General features: G+C 38.2%; 1 protein-coding gene across 2 annotated transcripts; it reads right to left on the reverse strand.

Annotated features, from left to right (window-relative positions):
* Positions 1-3,391: 3,391 nt before the first annotated feature.
* CUNH2orf49 (chromosome unknown C2orf49 homolog) lies at positions 3,392-13,731 on the reverse strand. 2 transcript variants are annotated; one of them, XM_020987915.2, is made up of 5 exons: positions 13,576-13,731; positions 10,959-11,125; positions 7,952-8,321; positions 6,407-6,484; positions 3,392-4,682 (listed from the first exon to the last, which is right to left on the reverse strand). In XM_020987915.2, exons 1-4 carry the CDS (start codon positions 13,672-13,674, stop codon positions 6,428-6,430), a joined length of 693 nt encoding a protein of 230 aa, XP_020843574.1. In that variant the 5' UTR covers positions 13,675-13,731; the 3' UTR covers positions 3,392-4,682; positions 6,407-6,427. The 2 variants fall into 2 exon arrangements, with proteins under 2 accessions (XP_020843574.1, XP_020843573.1); XM_020987914.2 differs by having other exon boundaries at positions 3,392-6,484.
* Positions 13,732-18,778: the final 5,047 nt, after the last annotated feature.

Here is an 18,778-nt window from a genome sequence, read left to right on the forward strand (position 1 = left end):
TGGTGTGCACCTCTCTGGGTCTAGGTTTCCTCATATGTAAAATGAGGGAGATGGACTAAGGTTCCTTTAAACACTTAACTTCTTGTTGTTCAGCCATTTTTTCAGTTGTGTCTGACTCTTTGAGACCCTACTGGGGTTTTCTTGGCAAAGATACTAGAGTGGTTTACCATTTCCTTCACTAACTCATTTTACAGATGAGGAAGCTGAGGCAAACAAGGTTAAGTGACTTGTCCAGGGTCACACAGCTAGTAAATGTCCAAGGCTGGATTTGAATTCAGGTAGATGAGTCTTCCTGACTGCAGACCTGGCACTCTATCCACTGTGCCACCTAGCTGCCCTTAAGCACTAACATTTTTTTCTACATGATGGCTGGAAAGCATATACTTCAAGGGCTTATTTTTCTCTCCATATAATTATTGATGTAGACACATCTGAAAGTAATCATTAGTTAAATGGTGTTTAACGGTTTGAGTAAGACTGAAACTACTTATAAATGAAGTTTTAAAATTAGATTATTACCCATCTTACCATGATGCCACATTTTGGTATTTACTTATTTGATATGCTTTGAAGGAAAAGAATTAAAAATTAAAATAATATAAAAATTCTTACACATTACAAAAGATGACCAAGAAAATGAATATTCATAATTTTTTGATGTTATGGACATTTGGGAGTAAAGTGTCTGTCTAGAAACTATATATTTGAAACAGTGTATGAATTAAGGAACTGACATTTTAAGACCTCCTGGAAATTTTTCTTTAAAAATGTCAATAGTAAAATTTCAGTCACATCATGTTTATAATGCTAAGTATCTAGGAAGGAATTGGAATTGGAAATAAGGGGAAAAATCACTCAGGTTTTATAGAATCAAAGGATTAAAGCTTTAGAGATCTCAAGAGAAGCCAAAAGGCCAACTTCCTCAATTTTATAGATAAGGAAAATGAGATCCAGAGAACTCAGATATTTGCCCAAGGTCACAGAGGTGGTAAGCACCAGAGTCAAGATTTGAACCCAAGTCTTCTGAATCCAGAGGCAGTGCACAAATTGTCTTTGTAGTCTCACCCATTAATAACCTGACCATTAATTTAAGGTATTAAGAAATAACACCAAGAGAAAGTAGCCATTGAATAAAACATTATGCAATGTCTTGTCTACTCCCAGACCCTCAAATTTGTTGGCTTCCATTCTGATTGTGTAGTCAAAATTCAAATGAGACTCAAACTGAGATAAAGCTATTATGTCTCCCATCATTACGACTCTAACAACACTAGTGTTAATTTCATTTTGTAGAAGTGTAAAGTATTTAGAATAGGCTTACATAAATGACAGTTATGTTTTATATAGTATATATTTCTCTAACAGTACAACTGGTGACATTTTCCTAAATTTCAGGAAGATAGGAATTACCAACACAGAAATACATGTTAATGGAAAAATATTTTGTCTAAAGACTAATTTTATTTGAAAAATTTCAGATTATTAACTTCTGTCATTATACTCATTTTACATTAAAATGGAAGGGTTTTATTTTGCACATCTGGAGGGAATAGGCCATATTACTGAAATTATGGATCTAGGTGCATCAAAAAACTAATAATTTAGAATACACTGAAGCAGCTTGTAATTTTATATAAACTTAAAAAAGGACCTTCACAAAAATCTTTGCAACAAGGTCTCTGATAAAAATCTCATTTCCAAGATAATATGGAACTGATTCAAATTTATAATGAATCATTCTCTAACTGATAAATGATCAAAGGATATGAACAAGCAGTTGTGCAAAGGAAGAAATCTAACCTAGATCTATAGCTATATGAAAAAATACGACATATCACTAATAATCAGAGAATTACAGATGTGAAGTTCCACCTCACACCCATTAGATTGACAAAGCTGACAAATCAAGAAAATGACAAACATTGGAGGGGTTACAGGAAAACAGGCACATTTAACACCCTGTTGGCATAACTGTGAATTGGTCCATCCATCCTGGAAAGCAATTTGGAACTAGCTAAAACTTGGTAAAGTGTGCATGTTTTTAACACAGCAATACCAATAATGAGGCCTATACCCCAAAAGAGAGAGGAAAAGGATATATATGTGCAAAAGTATTTACAGTAATCTTTAATAGAGGCAAAGAACTAAGGGGGAAGGAATTAACTGTGAAAGGCAGAAGAAATTAAGTAATATAAATGTAATATAGTTGTGACACATTTAAATAGATAAGGATTCTTGCTTCAGCACACTGACTTAGAAAACCACAAATTAAATAATTTTTGTTACATTGTATTTTTATTTATTTTGTTAAACATTTCCCAACCTTAATTTTGCATTTTAATTTGGTTCGGGCTGCACTATGGAATTGTGCTGACCTTGAGTTTGAAACAACTGTAATATAATGGAACATCACTTCACCATAAGAAATGATGATAGAGATAGTTTCATTCAACTGATGCAGAGTGAGGTGAACAGAATCAAATTTATAAAATAACACTGTAAAGGTAAGCAATTTAGAAAGACTGAAGAATTATGATCAATGCAATGACCAACCACAATTCCATAAGATAATGAAAAATGTTATCCACCTCCTGACAGGGGTTTAGTCTCAAGATGTAGAATGAGATATTCATGGCTAATGTGGGAATTTTTTTTGCTCAGTTATGTATACTTCTTTCAAGGTTCCCTACTCACTCAAGGGGGAAGTGAAGAGATGCGAGGAAAACATAAATGCTTATTAAATTAACTAAAAATATAAATAAAAGGACCTTTATAATACTTAAAATTCTGGGATAGAAATTAAAATGCAGAGCAAACCAATTTATCCTGTCCCCCTCCCCCCATCTATGTATCCCTGATTTATTTTTTATCTTCTTGAATGAGCTAGTTCACACAAAGGCATTTTTCCAGCCCATCCCTCTGGAATTGTAAAGAGGCTGAACAAGTTCCCATGTGACAATTTCTATAGCAGAATGCATCTCTATTCCCAGCCCTTTATAGTTCTTCTCCCACTGGGAGCTGAGGACTGGGACCTGAGACATGTCAAGATTATCGGCATTTCAGGAAATCTGGACCATATTCCAATTAAGATATGGAAATCTGTGCTATAAAAATCTAAACATTTCTTCTTTTAGGATAGTTGATTAAAATAAAAAGGATTGTCACCTTATATTCACATGTTAGTAGAACATGCTTTAGAAATAACAGACTTTTTCGGGTCAGCTAGGTGGCACAGTGGATAGAGTACTGGTTCTGGAGTCAGGAGGACCTGAGTTCAAATCCAGCCTTAGACACATAACATTCACTTAGCTGTGTGACTCTGGGCAAGTTACTTAACCCCAATTGCCTCACCAAAAAAAAAAAAGTGACAAATAACAGATTTCTTCAAAAGTAGAGTTGAATTAATTTTATTTATTTAAATAAGGATAAGGCTACTTAAAAGAATCTTTACATACAAAAAAATGTACATTACAATATTAAACTTTCTTGTACTGAAGTACAAAATCTGCACAAATGTTTAGTAAAAGAGCACACTTTTTAAAAAAGAACATTTTGACCATTTTACAGCATCTAAATGTAATTGAAAATCCACAATAGTGAAGAAGGGAAGCTAACACCTATTTATGACAATCTATTGGTATTTTTACTTAATGTAAACTTAAAAAAAGTAATTGCTACTTCATGAGCTTTCAGATCACTTTTAGGACCCTCTTCCACAGCTTAAGTAAAGAAGCACATTGTGAGAGCTTCAATAAAGACATACAGATCATGGTCATAATATTAGTTGAGCCAGCTTCTCCTAGTGCCTAGTAACTTTCTAGGTTTTAATATGAGATTTTTAAATGGCACATTACTTTTTAGACCAGTGATGCTATTTAGTATATCTGTATAATGCTATCTGTAGTTAACAGGAACTGAGTGGCTCAAAAGTGAAAGAATACCCAGGGCTTAGAGAGAAGGCAGGAGCAAGTAATCCCTTCTGCCCTCAATGTCATCAACAGACCAAATGCCCATAAGGGCAACTGGCAAGACTCAAGCTTAGGCAGTGGAGAAGGGGAAAAAAATGGATGAAAATAAAGGAAAACTCAAGAAGAAGGAAAAAGGAATAAAAAAAATTAAAGAAAAAGGTATATATGATGGGAGAAAAGTGACACAATGCCACTAAAATTTCATCAGGCCACACAGTGACACCAATACCACATTGCCTACCCCTACACTAAGAGAATCTGGCTCTTGTGGATGGAGAATTAGAAACTACAACTTAGACTTGAAAAATGTTAGTGAATAAAGGATGATCCAAAAAGTTCTTCTAAGTTCAAACCAAGTTCTTCCAAAGCCCTTTAAAACCATCATAAAGAGAGACATAAACACACTACACAAAAATTTAAAACGTTGAGCTTCCAACACTTTTATACCCCAACACCTGTCCTTTAATGTACATTATTATGTGGAGAAAGGTTTTTCCTGGATTGAGGAAGTGCATCTATACCTTGAGAAGATGCTCATATTTCATACGTACGTGGCATGGCACTCTTCTATTCTGACTTCTCCACAATGTTTCAAACAGAAAAAAACAGCTTAATAATGTGCTGCCATATGTGCATTTACTCTGAATGACCATAATATAAACTTCAATTTGAAGAAATGGTGTTACACAGTTCAGCTGTTATTACCAACTTAACCTGTATGTTAAACACACAAATAAGAAATTAATTTCATTGAGTAATAAAAGCAATTACAATGTTTCCATTGACTAAGAATTGCCAATAGAATAATTTTCACTCAACTGAGAAATGGAAATAAAAGCTAAGTGTGACTACAGAATGCAAAATATAATCTTTCATATTACTCCAAATTTGTAATTGTGTAAATACTCAAACACATACATTTATGACTGTAGTTGTCCTTCAAGATCATATAAATCAGCCCTGCAGATTACCACATATCCAAAAATCATCAACACCTAGGCTTTATCTAGTTTACTATACGTAGTACAAGTTATACAGCTTGAGCTGAAGGGGGTATGTTTAAAAAAAGAAATCATGGGTTGGAATTTTAAAAAGTATTATCCACAAAGGTAAATTACAGTTTGTAAGGCTAGTCAAGAACTAAACTAAAATAAATAAGCTCAGCATCAAAAAGTAAAGGTACTACTCTACAAAATATTAGAAAAATTCTACCCCAAGTTGAAGGTCAACCATACAAGTACTTTACATAAGCAATGTTTTCACGAAAAGTTAGATGTAAAGCATATTAATGTAAAGTGAATCCTTCTTTACCACTGGCTTTCACTGAAAAATCAGAGCTGCGTGCCCACTGAAACAAATTATCCAATAAATTAAAATGGTTGGTGATTAAAGAGTTAAGACAAAGGCCACTCACATGGCAGGCCATTCAAATATACTAGCAGTGTTATACCTAGTTAAGAGTTCAATCAGACAATTCATATTTCCTTTGTAGCAAATTTCTAGCTCCAGAATCTTTTCTTCTGCTCATCCCAGACCATTTCTCCTTGCCTTTACATATACACCTAATACAATTCTTTCTTACTTAGGAGTACTGACAGTATCTAATAGGGTTGCCTACAGTAGCACACACTGTCAACAGCTGCTACTATTTTAATAGGCCTTTAAGTTAAATAGGAGTTGATCATTTCTGTATGTTCAAAATTTCTTTAACCTCAAATTCAATTGCAGTGAGTGATATCTATATTCTCAAGTGCAAGATCATAACATATCAAAAAGGTGACATGTAAATTCCCACAGGTGGGTAAACTTTAAATTAAACATCATTATAGCTAATAAATTCATAACAAAACCAGTCTGTCATTATTACTAGTTCCATCAATGAAAGTAGCAGCAGCTTACTGGTAAATTCTGATTATGCTGAAGTGCCATGTTATAAATTCATTTTACTTGATGATCTCTTAGGAATTAGTTTAGTAATATTTGCTGACACACCTATATGACAAACATTCTTCCACTGAGCACACAGAGATGGAGGAAACCCACTAAACTGGCTATAACAAAGAGTGGGAGATGAACAAAAACTTAGAAAATTGTCACATACTCTGAAGTTGTCTGGTGAAAATTATTTCTGTACTGAATCAGAAAGCTTATTATCAAACTTGCAAACAGCCATTGGCCAAGGTGATTAATGACATATAGCAGGCCTTTAGTAAAAAATACTGATTTTTAACGATTTGACCACTACTGTATGAGAGGGAAGGATTAAAAAGAAAAGAATGTTTAAGGGGAAGGTAAATTTTTGGAACTTATCTGCAAGGCTTTCTTAAACCTTTTAAGAAAATTCCACAGAAATCAGAATCCCTGTAAATATAGTACTTAAAGTGGTCAACAAATATGACCTTTTTGTTCTGAAATCTATGGTTATAGGATATATTTACATTTTGGGGAACCCCATTCATTCATGGCCATGTAACATGCTGGATCTTCCTCTTTGCTTCTGTGGGCTTTAATTCACTCTGAAAAAAAAAGATGGTTAAATAAATTATTATATATATTTCGATGAAAAACAAACAATATGTACAACCACAGGTTTATGGAGATGGTGCTACACGGTGGATCTCTGCTGCCATCTGGTGGAAATACATTTTATTTCATGCTCAGCAAAATAAATGCCACAGATGCTGGAAAAATGGAACATAGTTAACTATCCAAAAAACTGAAAATTTAACGGCAAATTCTAATTTAAGGAGAGACAGCATGGTATAGTGGCTAGAGAGCCAGCCTCAAAGTCAGGAAGACCTGGTTCCAAGTCCCACCTCTGATATATTGGCTCTGTGACCCTACGTAAGTCACATAACTTCTCTGTGACCCACACAACATTCTAAAACAAAGCCATAACCAATATGCTTTGGTGGAGGGGCTTTTTTCACCAGAAGCTCCCTATACCAATAAAATCACAGGTCTAAAACCCTCTCCATGTTTCCAAAAAGAATAAACCTCATGGTGGATGCAAAGATATTATTTATACAAGTGCTACTTAAATTGCCAAGTACCATAATATTTGTAGTGGGTTTCTTCTTGCCCATCTTTAAGTTGTACAGGTCTTATTTATTAACAAGACTTATTCTATTTTATCTGTACTATTTGGAGTTACGCTTTCCCGGGTGATCCCTCCCCCAAAAAAAACCCTATCATAAAAGTGATTTCTAGACCTCTTCCTTGTCTGTAAAATGAGGGTGGTGTTTGAATAAATCATCAGTAAGACACCACCCTCATAAATCTTAAAACTAAAAACACTACCCAACAGTTAGTTGTGAAGAATGTCAGAGTACCTCCACAAGCACAATGAGAAACAAATTAGGGAAATGAGCTAACCTAAATTCTCCTTTGTTAAAAAGTGAATTCTTTGTAAGAATAGTGAATATATATATGTATATGTGTATGCTTATATATATGTGTGTATATAAGTATGTGTATACACACACAAGGATCACAAAATAAACTCTTGAAGAGGAACTACCTAGGTAGCCAACCCATCTCGAAATATTCACCTAACAGATTAAAACATCTACCAGATACATTCACTAAGTATATTACACTACTGTGGCAATTTTATTAATTTAAGATAATTCCAAGCATCCAAATGTTAAATTATATTAACTGAATACAACATAACAATGACTTCTCTAAACAGTCCTCAAAAAAGGAGAGTGCATATAGCAACTCTCTACCAGTTAGAAGTAAGAGTAGAATGTGTTTTTCTGACCTAAAAATAGTTCATGTAAAGACATTATAAATGGATACAAAAGTGAATGAGACAGAGATTGAAACCATGGTTATTTTTTAGTTTTCCAAGCCTCAAAGTAGTCAAAAATGAAAAAGAAAAACAACCATTAATAGATCCAAGATGAACAAGTGACATCTTAGCCTCACCACTCACTTTTCAGGCCATTTATTTAGTATGAAAACCACCATATACCTACCACTGATTCTGCTTCTTCTTTTGGAACAGTTCTCTTTAATTTCACAACGGTAGTTCCACCAACAGGAGATAAAGGTGATGATTTTACATTGGCCAATGTACTCCTACTAGTTATTAGCACATGGTTCTGTTTAGTGTCATTATTGGTTTCCACTTTAATGTCTGTAGGCAAGGTAGAAGGCAGAACAAGGGAGGAAGCATTTGAATTTGGTAACTTCCTAAAGGTATTGTTAGTAATGCCTACTGATGGAGGAGGCTTCAGATGACCATTAGCTCCATTTTCAGTCTTTCTCACTTTTATGCTTGTACTTGTTGAATTTCCATCAAAGACAATGAGGGGTCTTTTCCGTAAACCTTCCACACTTATATCCCTGAAAAATAAAGAAACCTTTTAACTCCTGAAAAATAGCATCTGCACTAGTAAACCAGCTAAATGAAATTCAAATGCAAAATAAGCTATTTTGTTTTTTTAAAGGGGGGAAAGGAGGTATGAAGCACTGTGTGTGTGAGGGGAATTTGTAAAACTATGCCTAAGTACTAGTAACCAGGTTTACAGTTGCAAAACAGAGGAAAATGATTATCAGTAATTTATCCCAATATTTTATATATACATGAGTGACACACTGAAATTCAAGCTTTAATGTGCATACAAGGTATACAGAGGTTGTTTTAAAAATGGAAATCTACACTAAGAACCAAACTTTCTCCAAAAACTTAGGTCAGTGACACTCTCCTAGTTCTTTAGAAATAGCTGTCTTTGCCTTAAGCAATAGTCTAGATTAGATATTGAATTGTAAGCTTGCATTAAATCTTTGAAATGTTAGCAAAATCTATGGTCAATGTGGCATAGCAATTCCATTTCCTGAAATAAAAGATATACAAAGAAAGGGTACCTTGGATATTTGCCGTAAAGTCTTATTAGTGGCATCACATCCAGTATCTGGAATACTTTAATCCCTAGTAGCTAATCTATACATTCAATCATAAATGGTGATCACGAGATTCATTTGTGAATCCAACAGAATAAAGGGCCTAAATTTATGGAATAGATCTGTTTCTGAAAAAGTGGTCAGCTAGCTCATCCTAATAAATCAAATAATTTTAAATGCATGAAAGGGTGCTTGATGGAGGAAATTGTACTGTGATGCCTTTCATAAATAAACCAAAATCACCCTCTGTTTATTTTTTGAGCAAATCAGGACTTTCACACGCCAGATTTTAAGCATTGCTATGTTATCATTAAATCTTTGCTCAAAAAACACTGAGTCAATCATGTGAGAACTGTCACGTTATAAATCAAAACAGGCAACTACAGCAAAGTATGTGTAAAAAGTCTTTTCACTGACAACTCTAAAGAAGACTGCCACAGTATATATTGTTACAAATTACTGGAAACCAATAGCAACACATAAACTGCTTTATCACATAACCTTTAAGACAAACGGTGACATAAATGGCACGTTCACCATCAAGCAAACAAAAAGCTTTACATTCAGAGGCCCAACTATCTAATGTAGTTAGGTTTTATGCAATAGTAGTTTTCAACCAGTCTAACACAAGATAATGATAACAGAATGTTCAATATTAATACATTAACAATTTGATGGATTCTGTATATAAAGATGACTCTGGTAACGAACAGTAAATGAGGCAAGGACTTTGAGCTGTTTTCCAATAGCAGTAACGGATTTCTTAATGATCAATCTACCTTTCCCTCCTAGTCTTGTTACCTTGTGATCAATGGCATATATTTGTGAGATGTCTAGGTAGGATTTCTTGTGCAGTCTGTAGCTAAGGAACAGAGCAAAACTTTCTGAATCACACTAGGATGGAACCAACAATGATGGTGTCTTAAGCAGGATGCTCTAATTAAATGAACTAATGGCACTATCCTTGGAACATCAAAGTACTGTAACTGAAGCAGAATGTTATGCCTTGTTTCCTGAATTAGGCACCACCTACATAAGAACAGGTACCAAAAAATGATAAGCCTCTGTCAGCCCCTATAAAAAGACACAGAGCAGAGAGAGAGGTGGAAGGGCTTCCATGGTTTGCAACTGCCTCTGAGATAATCTCTACCAATCTGGAAGTGATTCAGATGAAAATGCACAGAACCAAGGACAGAAAGCCAGTAAAATGGAAAGATGAACCTAATCCTAAAGCCTATTTTTCCAATGCCCAGCTCTGTCAGCACACAGGCCCTGACAATCTCAGAACCATAGAATCTTAGAGGAAGACAGGACTAGTCCAAGTTGTACCTAAACTGGAACAGTCTCTCTAAAACATCCTTGACAAATGGCCATCCAAATCTTCACCTAAAGACCTCTGATGAAAGGAAAACCTAATATTACATTTTAAGGCAGCCCTAAGTTGTTAGAAGTTTTCCCTTACATTGAGCCTATGGCTGTTTCTCCACAACTTCTACCCACTGCTCCTAGTTCTGTCCTCTGGAGTTAAGTAAAATAGGTCCATTATCTCTTTTCCACATGACAGCCCTTCAAATCCTTACACAGCTCCACTGCACCAAGTTTCCTCTTCTGAAGGCTGAACATCTGGAGTTCCTTCAAGCGGGTTGTCTATGAAAGTTTCCAGACCCCTAAACAGCCTGCTCACCCTCCTCTGGGCATGATTCAGCCTACAAATATCCTTCCTAAAATGTGGTACACCAAACTGAAAACAATATTCTAGATAGGATCTGACCAGGGCAGGCATTGTGGACACTGTACTTCTCTTAATGAAGTCCAAGATTCTACTAGCTTTTAGCTTCCATGTCACACTATCAACTCATACTGAGCTTGCAATCACTGAATCCCCCAGATATTTTTAACACTAACTAGTTTTGAACCATACTTCTTCCATTTTATAGAATTTCAAACCTCCATTCCTGAAAGAAGGCATTTGACTGGGTACTGCTACCTTTATATCATACATTTTTTTAGTACCTTAAATATTTTCAAAGGTGCAAACCATATGAAATGAAATTAAAACCAGAAGCACTACAAAAGTACCTTTTATGCTCATTTTTCAATTCATTTTGCCCTCTTCTCTTTTCCATCATTTTCCCCCATCTACTTTTTGGTAATTCCCTTTGAGGCAATGGTATGGCATGTTGAACATAGAGATCAGTAAGGTCATCTTTGTTGATCTTTATTTCCTCTTCAACAATTATATTCTTCTGTGGAAAAGAGAACAAGGAAATTTTCAAAAAGTTAACATGATAATGAAATAAGCTTTTTAGACCATTCCTTCTCTGCTCACCTAAAAAAGTCTAACAACAACTATAAAAGACCCAGATACACATAGTAAAAAAACATAAGAAGCACTGCAGCAGTATCAAGTTTGAGAAAAGCAGTTATAGCTAAAACCTGGACTACTTTTACAAGCAAAAAGACTGCTTAGCACCACACCTTAGTCACTTTAGCCACACAAAACAAAAAGAATGATAATGTTCCATAGCATAAATTTTACCAAGTATAACAATGACTATCTACTACATCCTCCCTCAAAACTTTTATTTACTGCCACTAAGCCTCCATTCTGTGTTGGACAACCTGATCTAGTACATCGTTTATGCCGGCATTTAAAAGCATTATTCCTTATATCCCTTAGATCAACGATAGCTGCAGGAGGTATAAGAATCAAACTACTATTTCTGAGGCTGGCAGTAGTATATCATTAGAGCAATCTGCTCTGTATACACTATCAAGTACTGCTTTTTGGTTTGACTTGGTTTTGTTTTTCCTACCCATCATCCAAACATCCTAACTATACCTCTCTCTGTCACCTCATTTCCCTTCTGCTCGTAACTATTCTGGAAAACAAGAGGCAAGATATAACCATAACTTTTTTCTTGTATCAACAGAATGGCAATCTTGTCTTACCTCTACCCAACTCCCAATCCATTTACAGGGCTCAAGGGGTATATGGGATGAAAAAGTTCAAAGAATCAATCAACAAGCATTTATTAAGTGCCTACTAGGCACCAGGCATTGCGCTAGGAACTGGGGGATGAAGACACAAAGAATGAAACAAGCCCTTCCCTCAAGCGATCCCTGTGTTCTAGAATAATATATAGCTTCACATGACACTGGAATTTCAAATTTTAACAACATTCAATTAAGAGGGTGATATGCTTATTTCTTCAGAGCTGATTCAAGAATACAGGCTGAAGTGGGAATGGGAAATTAAGTGACACTACCCCTAATTCTTTCCAGAAAGACCTAAAAGTGCAGTGATATCTTTTAGCATAACTGTTCAAAAGTGTCACCCACTTCTAAACTTGCCATTTCTCCAAATGAACACAAACTGCTCTGATCTATTTTTTCCCTCTATGATGAACCATAACTTTCTTACAAATTTAAATCCTTTACCAACTTAAAAACAGTTGGAAGAAAAAAAAACACCTTGGGATTTCAGATCTTCATTAGAAAATATATCATTAGATAATATAAACATAAGTGCACAATATGTAAAACCTTCATAGTTACAAAGTGTTTTACAGACACTGTTTCATTTGATTAACAAGCCTATCAAGCAGGTAGGTAATACAAATATTACCACCTTACCTATGATGAAACTGATGCATAGAGAAGTGAAATGACTTACCTAGTTTTACAGCTAGTTAACTGGTATAAACGAACCCAATTTTTCTGACTCTAAATCCAGTATTTCCCCCCTTACAACACTCTACTTATTTTAACATAACCGTCTATATGATTGAGTAGGGAAAAAAAGAAACATGGGAAATTAACTCAAGTGTCAGACCCTCAATTTATTAAGTGCCTAACATATGTCAGGCACTGTGCTAAGTGCTGGGGATACAAAGAAAAGTAAAAGACAGTCCCCTCTCAAGGAGCTCACAATCGACTAGGGGAGAAATGATGCAAACAACTATGTACAAAGAAGCTATCTAGGGGATAAATTGGAAACAATCAACAGAGGGAAGGCCCTAGAATTAAGAGGGATAAACAAGGCAATGGCAAGGTAGGTTACCCAAAGACAGAGACATTTTTGGTAGTTACTTTTATATCCTCAGTTTTTCTTCTTTTTCACTTCCTCCCTCTGTCCTGGCTCCTATTCTCCCTTTCTCCTCCTTTCCTTCCGCGAAGCAACATGTTGCAGTAAAATACGTGCTGGAGTTAAAGTCAGAATACAGGACTTAGTCTACTACTTACCAGCCCTCCGCAAATCCCTTAAGACCCTGAGTCTCAGTTTCTTCACCAGGATAATGGGATATAAGACTTGCATCAACTACGTCCTGGGCTTGGTCTGAGGCAGTGCCATGGATAGATGGGCTCTTATCATTATGGTAATGCCCCACCTCCATCCTCACCTACCGGGCCTCTTTCCACAGGCCTGCCCGGGCCTCTGCAGTAGGCACCTAGAAGCTCAGGTGGAATGAATGAAAGAGAGGCGGCCCGCACGCCCTCGCCGTCCAGAAAACCATCAGACGCCGAGGGGTGTGGCAAGCGGTCGCCAGGCAAGCCTCGGGCGAGGACACGAGGGCCTCCCTCCTTCGCCCGCCGGGGCTCCCGGGAGCGGCTGCGATCGCCACCACGACCCGTTCCGAGGGCCAGCGTCGCGGCGGCGGACCCCACTCCCTGGCCTGGCCGGGGGGCGCCTCACCTGCTCCAGCGTGAGCAGCAGGAACTCCTGGGACAGCAACTCCGGGTGCAGGAGCATCTCCGACCCTGGGCAACCGCGACCTCCCGCATCCCCGGCCATGGTCGTCTCCAGGAGACCCCGGCCGGCCACCCACAATGCCTGGCGAGGGAGCCTGGCAGGAAGTGACGTAACGGGGCGGGGATAGGCAGGGTCGGTTCCGTGCGCGAGTCTGGCCCCGCCCACTCCCCTTCAGACTGGGTGACCCCTGCTAAGGAGGAGGTCTTATCTCTGCGCAGGCGGGCTAGCGGCCTTGCAGCCGCTCCCCGGGGTCCGCTTGTGCACGAGAGGGTTTTGTGTTTTATGTGGAACCTTGCAACATTAGTCTTACGTAATATACACATAGCTCATGGTGCCTTAATGGGATTAAAAAGAAAATGCAGAAGCAAAAGCACTAACGAAAAGACCACAGGAATGGAGGAAAGAATGAAAAGAACGGAACGCGAGATAATTGGCTGCGTTTTGTGTGACGTCAGCATAGTCTCAGGAAACCAAAGGTTCCTAGGGCACGTAGCAGGCGCTTAATGTATACTTAGTTATTGAATAAATGTCTGTACGTTCTGTCAAGACGTTCAACTTCCCAGTTGGGAAACAGAGCCAAAGTATTTCTGCGTAATCGTAGATCATCGATTTGGAGCTAGAAGGGTGTTTGAAGTCTTCTAGGTCTATCTTCTCATTTTACAAATGAGGAAACTGAGTCCCGAGAAGTTAAGTGACTTAGGCAAAGCCACTCAGTAATAAGTAAGAGAACTGGGATTTGACCCTAAATCCCTGATGCCAGATCCTCTTTTCATTGCCTCAATGCCTTAATGATGGTTGTAGTTAGGAGATCTGAGTTTCAATTTAACAATACAATGACAAGCTAGATTGTTAGAGGAAATCTATACAGCTTAGAAGAGATACTCATTTCCCTATATGCGCAAACTCGAAGAAACGCCCAGAAAGCACAATCACAGCCTTCCTTAATTCAGCATGGAATTGTTGTGAATATCAAATGAGATAACTTTCTTAAATTACAAAGTTGCAATAGACCAGCAAGCTGTTGTTATCATAATGTGAATTTCCAGCATATGCACAACATTGAAGATAAAGGGTTGAAATGAATTCTAAAAAAACAAAGACCTGCTAATATAGTCTTTCTTTAAAGTGAAAATAGTCACAGTGTACTACTACCACCTCTTAGAGTGGAGTTAATATGAATCAGGCTTAGAATATTAAGAGTTTTACAAACTTTACAAAGTTTCAGTCATCTACAAATTCATTTATTCTTTCCAGATTTCCAGTCTCATAGCTCCAAAAGTATGCTTGATATCATCACCTAGATGTCTCATGGGCACCTCAAAACCCAACATACATAAAACAATTCATTTTAAAAAATTTAAAAAAAAACAGAATTCATTATCTTTTCCCCAAAACCCTCTCCTCTTTTCATTGCCTCCCTATTTCTGTTGAAGGAACCCCCATCTTTCCAACCACTCTGGTTCACAATCTTAAAAATCATACTCCACTCTTCCCTCTTCCTTATCCCTCATTCAATCAGTAGCCAATCTTGTTGATTCTCCATCTCAAATATATCTCATGTCAGTCACTTCTCTCTATTTATATAGTTACTGCTCTAAACCAGCCTCAAACCATCAATTTTTGCTTGGACTACTACAATAGCCTCCCCTCCATGTGTCTTCCTTTCCAAACAATGCTCCACACGGCTTCCAAATTGACATTTCTACAGCAGAGGTCTGACCAAGTCACTGCTCTGCTTAAGAAGCGTCAGTAGCTCCTGTGGTCTGGAGGATAACATACAAATTCTTTTTTGGCATTTAAAGCCCTTCACAAAAATAATAATAATAATAATAATAATAATAATAATAATAATAATAATAAAGCCCCTCACAATATAGCTGCAATCTCTATTTTCAAGCTGATTACACATTACTGTGACTCATGCATTCTATGCTCCAGTCAGACTGGGCCATTTGCTTTTCCACATGCCTGGCATTTCTTCCGTGCCAGTCTTTGCAGAAACTGTCCTCCACGCCTGGAATAGCCTCCATTCCTGCCTCCTGGAGCCTATAGCTCTCTTCCAGGTACATCTTCCAGCTATCACAAGAGGCCTTTCTTGTAGCAGTGTATCACAAAGATCAAACACTCTGAGTAGGCTAGATTTATGCCAGAAATTCAGGTTTGGTTTGATATTAGGAAAACTATAAGCATAATTTGCTATATTGATAACAAAATCAAAAAAATCATGATTTTTTCAATAGATGCAGAAAAAGCTTCTGACAAAATACAACACCCCATTCTTGTTTAAAAAAAAAAACTAGAAAACATAAGAATAAATGAAGTTTTCCTTAAAACAAGTAGTATCTATCTAAAATCAAGAGCCAGAATTATCCGTAATTTGGATAAGCTTAAAAGCTTTTCCAGCAATATCATGAGTGAAGCAAGGTTGTCCATTATCAGTATTGTACTTGAAATGCTAACTATAGCAACGAGAAAAGAAAAAGAAATCAAAGGAATAAGCATAGGCAAAGAAGAAACAAAGTTTATTATTTTTTGTAGATGATATGATGGTTTACTTAGAGAACTCTGGAGCATCAACAAAAAAATTAATTAACAATTAACTTCAGCAAAGTTGCAGGATATAAAATAAACCACACAAATCATCAACATTTCTATAAATAACAATAAAATCCAGCAGGAAGAAATAGAAAGAGAAATTCTACTTAAGATAATCAAGGACAGTATAAAATACTTGTAAGTCTACCTGACAATACACATACAAGAACTATATGAACATAATTATAAAACAATCTTTACACAAATAGAGATCTAAATAATTGGAGAAATGTTAATTGCTCAGGCCTGTGGGAAAGCAGAACTTTTCTCCTTTCTGGTGCTTGTGAACCTGGAACCAGCTAAGGAAAGGGAGGTTGTGATGGAGAACCAGAACTGGATCTATGGGACTGTGTAGATGAGGTGGGAGTGGCAGAGAGAGGGTTCTTCCCCAGACACACTCCTGACATGGATGATGGGGTTTGGTTAAGTGAAAACTGGGCCTCCTTTCCTTGCCCTCATCGGAAGGACTCCCAGAGCCCTTGCTGTCTCGAGTTTTGCTTGGTAAACTTTTGCTCTAGAATGTAGGGACATTGTTGGAGATGCTGCTCTGAACTCTCAGGCCTTCTTCAGATACAGAGGCCAGGTCTAGAACCTGCTGGTGAGTCCAGACCTCCATGTTCCACTCCCCAAAGTAGGACAAGACCTAGGCCTCCCAGGGCTAGGCTGTTGAGATGGTCAGTCTGTACCAAACTTGCTCTCAAATGCTAGCCTCCCCTAGGACCAGATAAGGTGAGCCAGATGCAGTTGGGACATGGGGTGGCAAACAATAGGACCCTCTTCCCACCTGTGGGCAGCAGGTGCCCCTACAGAACCACTACGATGGCCCTTGGAGACCTTGGAACCCCTTCCTCTACAGAGGGGGAATGCAGCTGCAGAAAGGTTGGGTGACTTCCCCACCAGAGGCCTCAACCTTACCCAAGATAAACCTAAGGCTCTCTGTAGATGTGGGTGCCCCTAGCACCCTATTTCTAGTCGATCCCGCTCTCCATCTTGATCCCCTGGACCTTCTCCATCTGATGCTTCTCTCATTGACTGAGCCAGGCCCGGTTAAGTGAGGGAACTTGATTTGGAGCTGCCAAGAGACTCCCTTTTCCCACTCCTATGCCATCTTCTCCTATCTGCTTTGGTGGCCAGTGTGGGTTTGGTGGGGAACAAAAGGATGCACACTTGCCTCTAGCCCAGGATGGTCTAGAAAGACCCAAAATCTTGGAGCTGGGCCCTTTCTTTGAGAGACAAGGGCAATTCATACCCTAGATATCCTGGGTCCCTGGCCTAGGCCCAGGTGTGGGAGCTGGGCTCTTTGTGAGCCCCTCCCTCAGGAGTAGCCTGGCCCACATTCATCTCCTTGCTGAACTGAGGCCAGCTGTCACTGGGCTTGCTTCTAGGTCCGTGTTTGGTCTATGAAGGCCAATTTTGGCTGGCCTGTGGTCATTCCTTTAGTCGACCAAGGAGTTTGGGGACAAATACTCCCTTCTCACCCCTGTGATTGCTCAAGTTACCACTGTCAGGAAGAGTACTTCTTTCACACCCATGATCCCATGGTTCAGCAGTTCCCAATTTTGTGAATTCTGAAAGCTACAGACTAATGAGCTACATGCTAGTACCCAGGAAAATTGTATTCTAGGGAGTTTGGAAGTATTTAGAAAGGGAAGTAAATGGTGATCACCAGGAGTCAACATGAGTCCTCTAAGATGAAGTCCTGCCAGCCTCTCCTTCCCTTTTTTGACAGGGTTGTTGGACTGGTAGGTCACGTAAGATTAGAGGCCATCCTTAACCACACTGGTTTTGGCAGTCCTGACTGGTGTCCCATGTGGTATGAATAAGCGTAACACAAGGATTTTAATGGTAGTGATATTTTTCTCTCCAAAATATTAAATATGAAATTATATACATACCCAGGATACTTGTATATCAGTTTTTCAGTATGAAAATAGATATGATTTCCTCTTATTTTGATCTAACATTTTCCTGACTGCTGCTACCCTCCCTCTAATTCTGGATATATATGCTAGTCCCTACCCCCAACTGCTTGGAGCCATCTCTTTAAGCCAAAGTTGTCCGCGGTAATGATTTTGGGTGACCTCTTCACACACGTACGATGTATACACATAAATGCACATATGCACACACTCTCCAGTCCCCAAATCTACAGTTGGCTTTGAATTCTCAAGACCTCTCCCTGCCCCCAGATCAGTGCCATGAGCCAGGGACCCCATGGGCCATGTCTTAAAACAGGCCCCTGGAGACCAGTGGAGAAGGGCTCCCTCCAGGTCAGCTTGTCCAGGTAGGTCCCTGCCCTACCCCCTGGTATTGAAGGGAGACAGTAGCCTCACAATGCCTTTCTACTACTCCATCTTGGCCCACAGATCTACTACTCCATCTTGGCCCACAGAACTACTACTCCATCTTAGGCACCTTCACATCTCCCTCCTTTGCCTATTTGTCATTCGAGCCGATTCTCCTTTGTGCCTCCCATAAGTGTCCTTCCTTCTCTCTGCCCTCTTTCAGTGAAAAGGCCTTTACAAGTTCCATTCACTGTTTGTAAAGACAA

This window comes from Phascolarctos cinereus, unplaced genomic scaffold (genome assembly GCF_003287225.1).
Source record: "Phascolarctos cinereus isolate Bilbo 61053 unplaced genomic scaffold, phaCin_HiC Scaffold_7;HRSCAF=346, whole genome shotgun sequence".
Lineage (NCBI taxonomy): Eukaryota > Metazoa > Chordata > Mammalia > Diprotodontia > Phascolarctidae > Phascolarctos > Phascolarctos cinereus.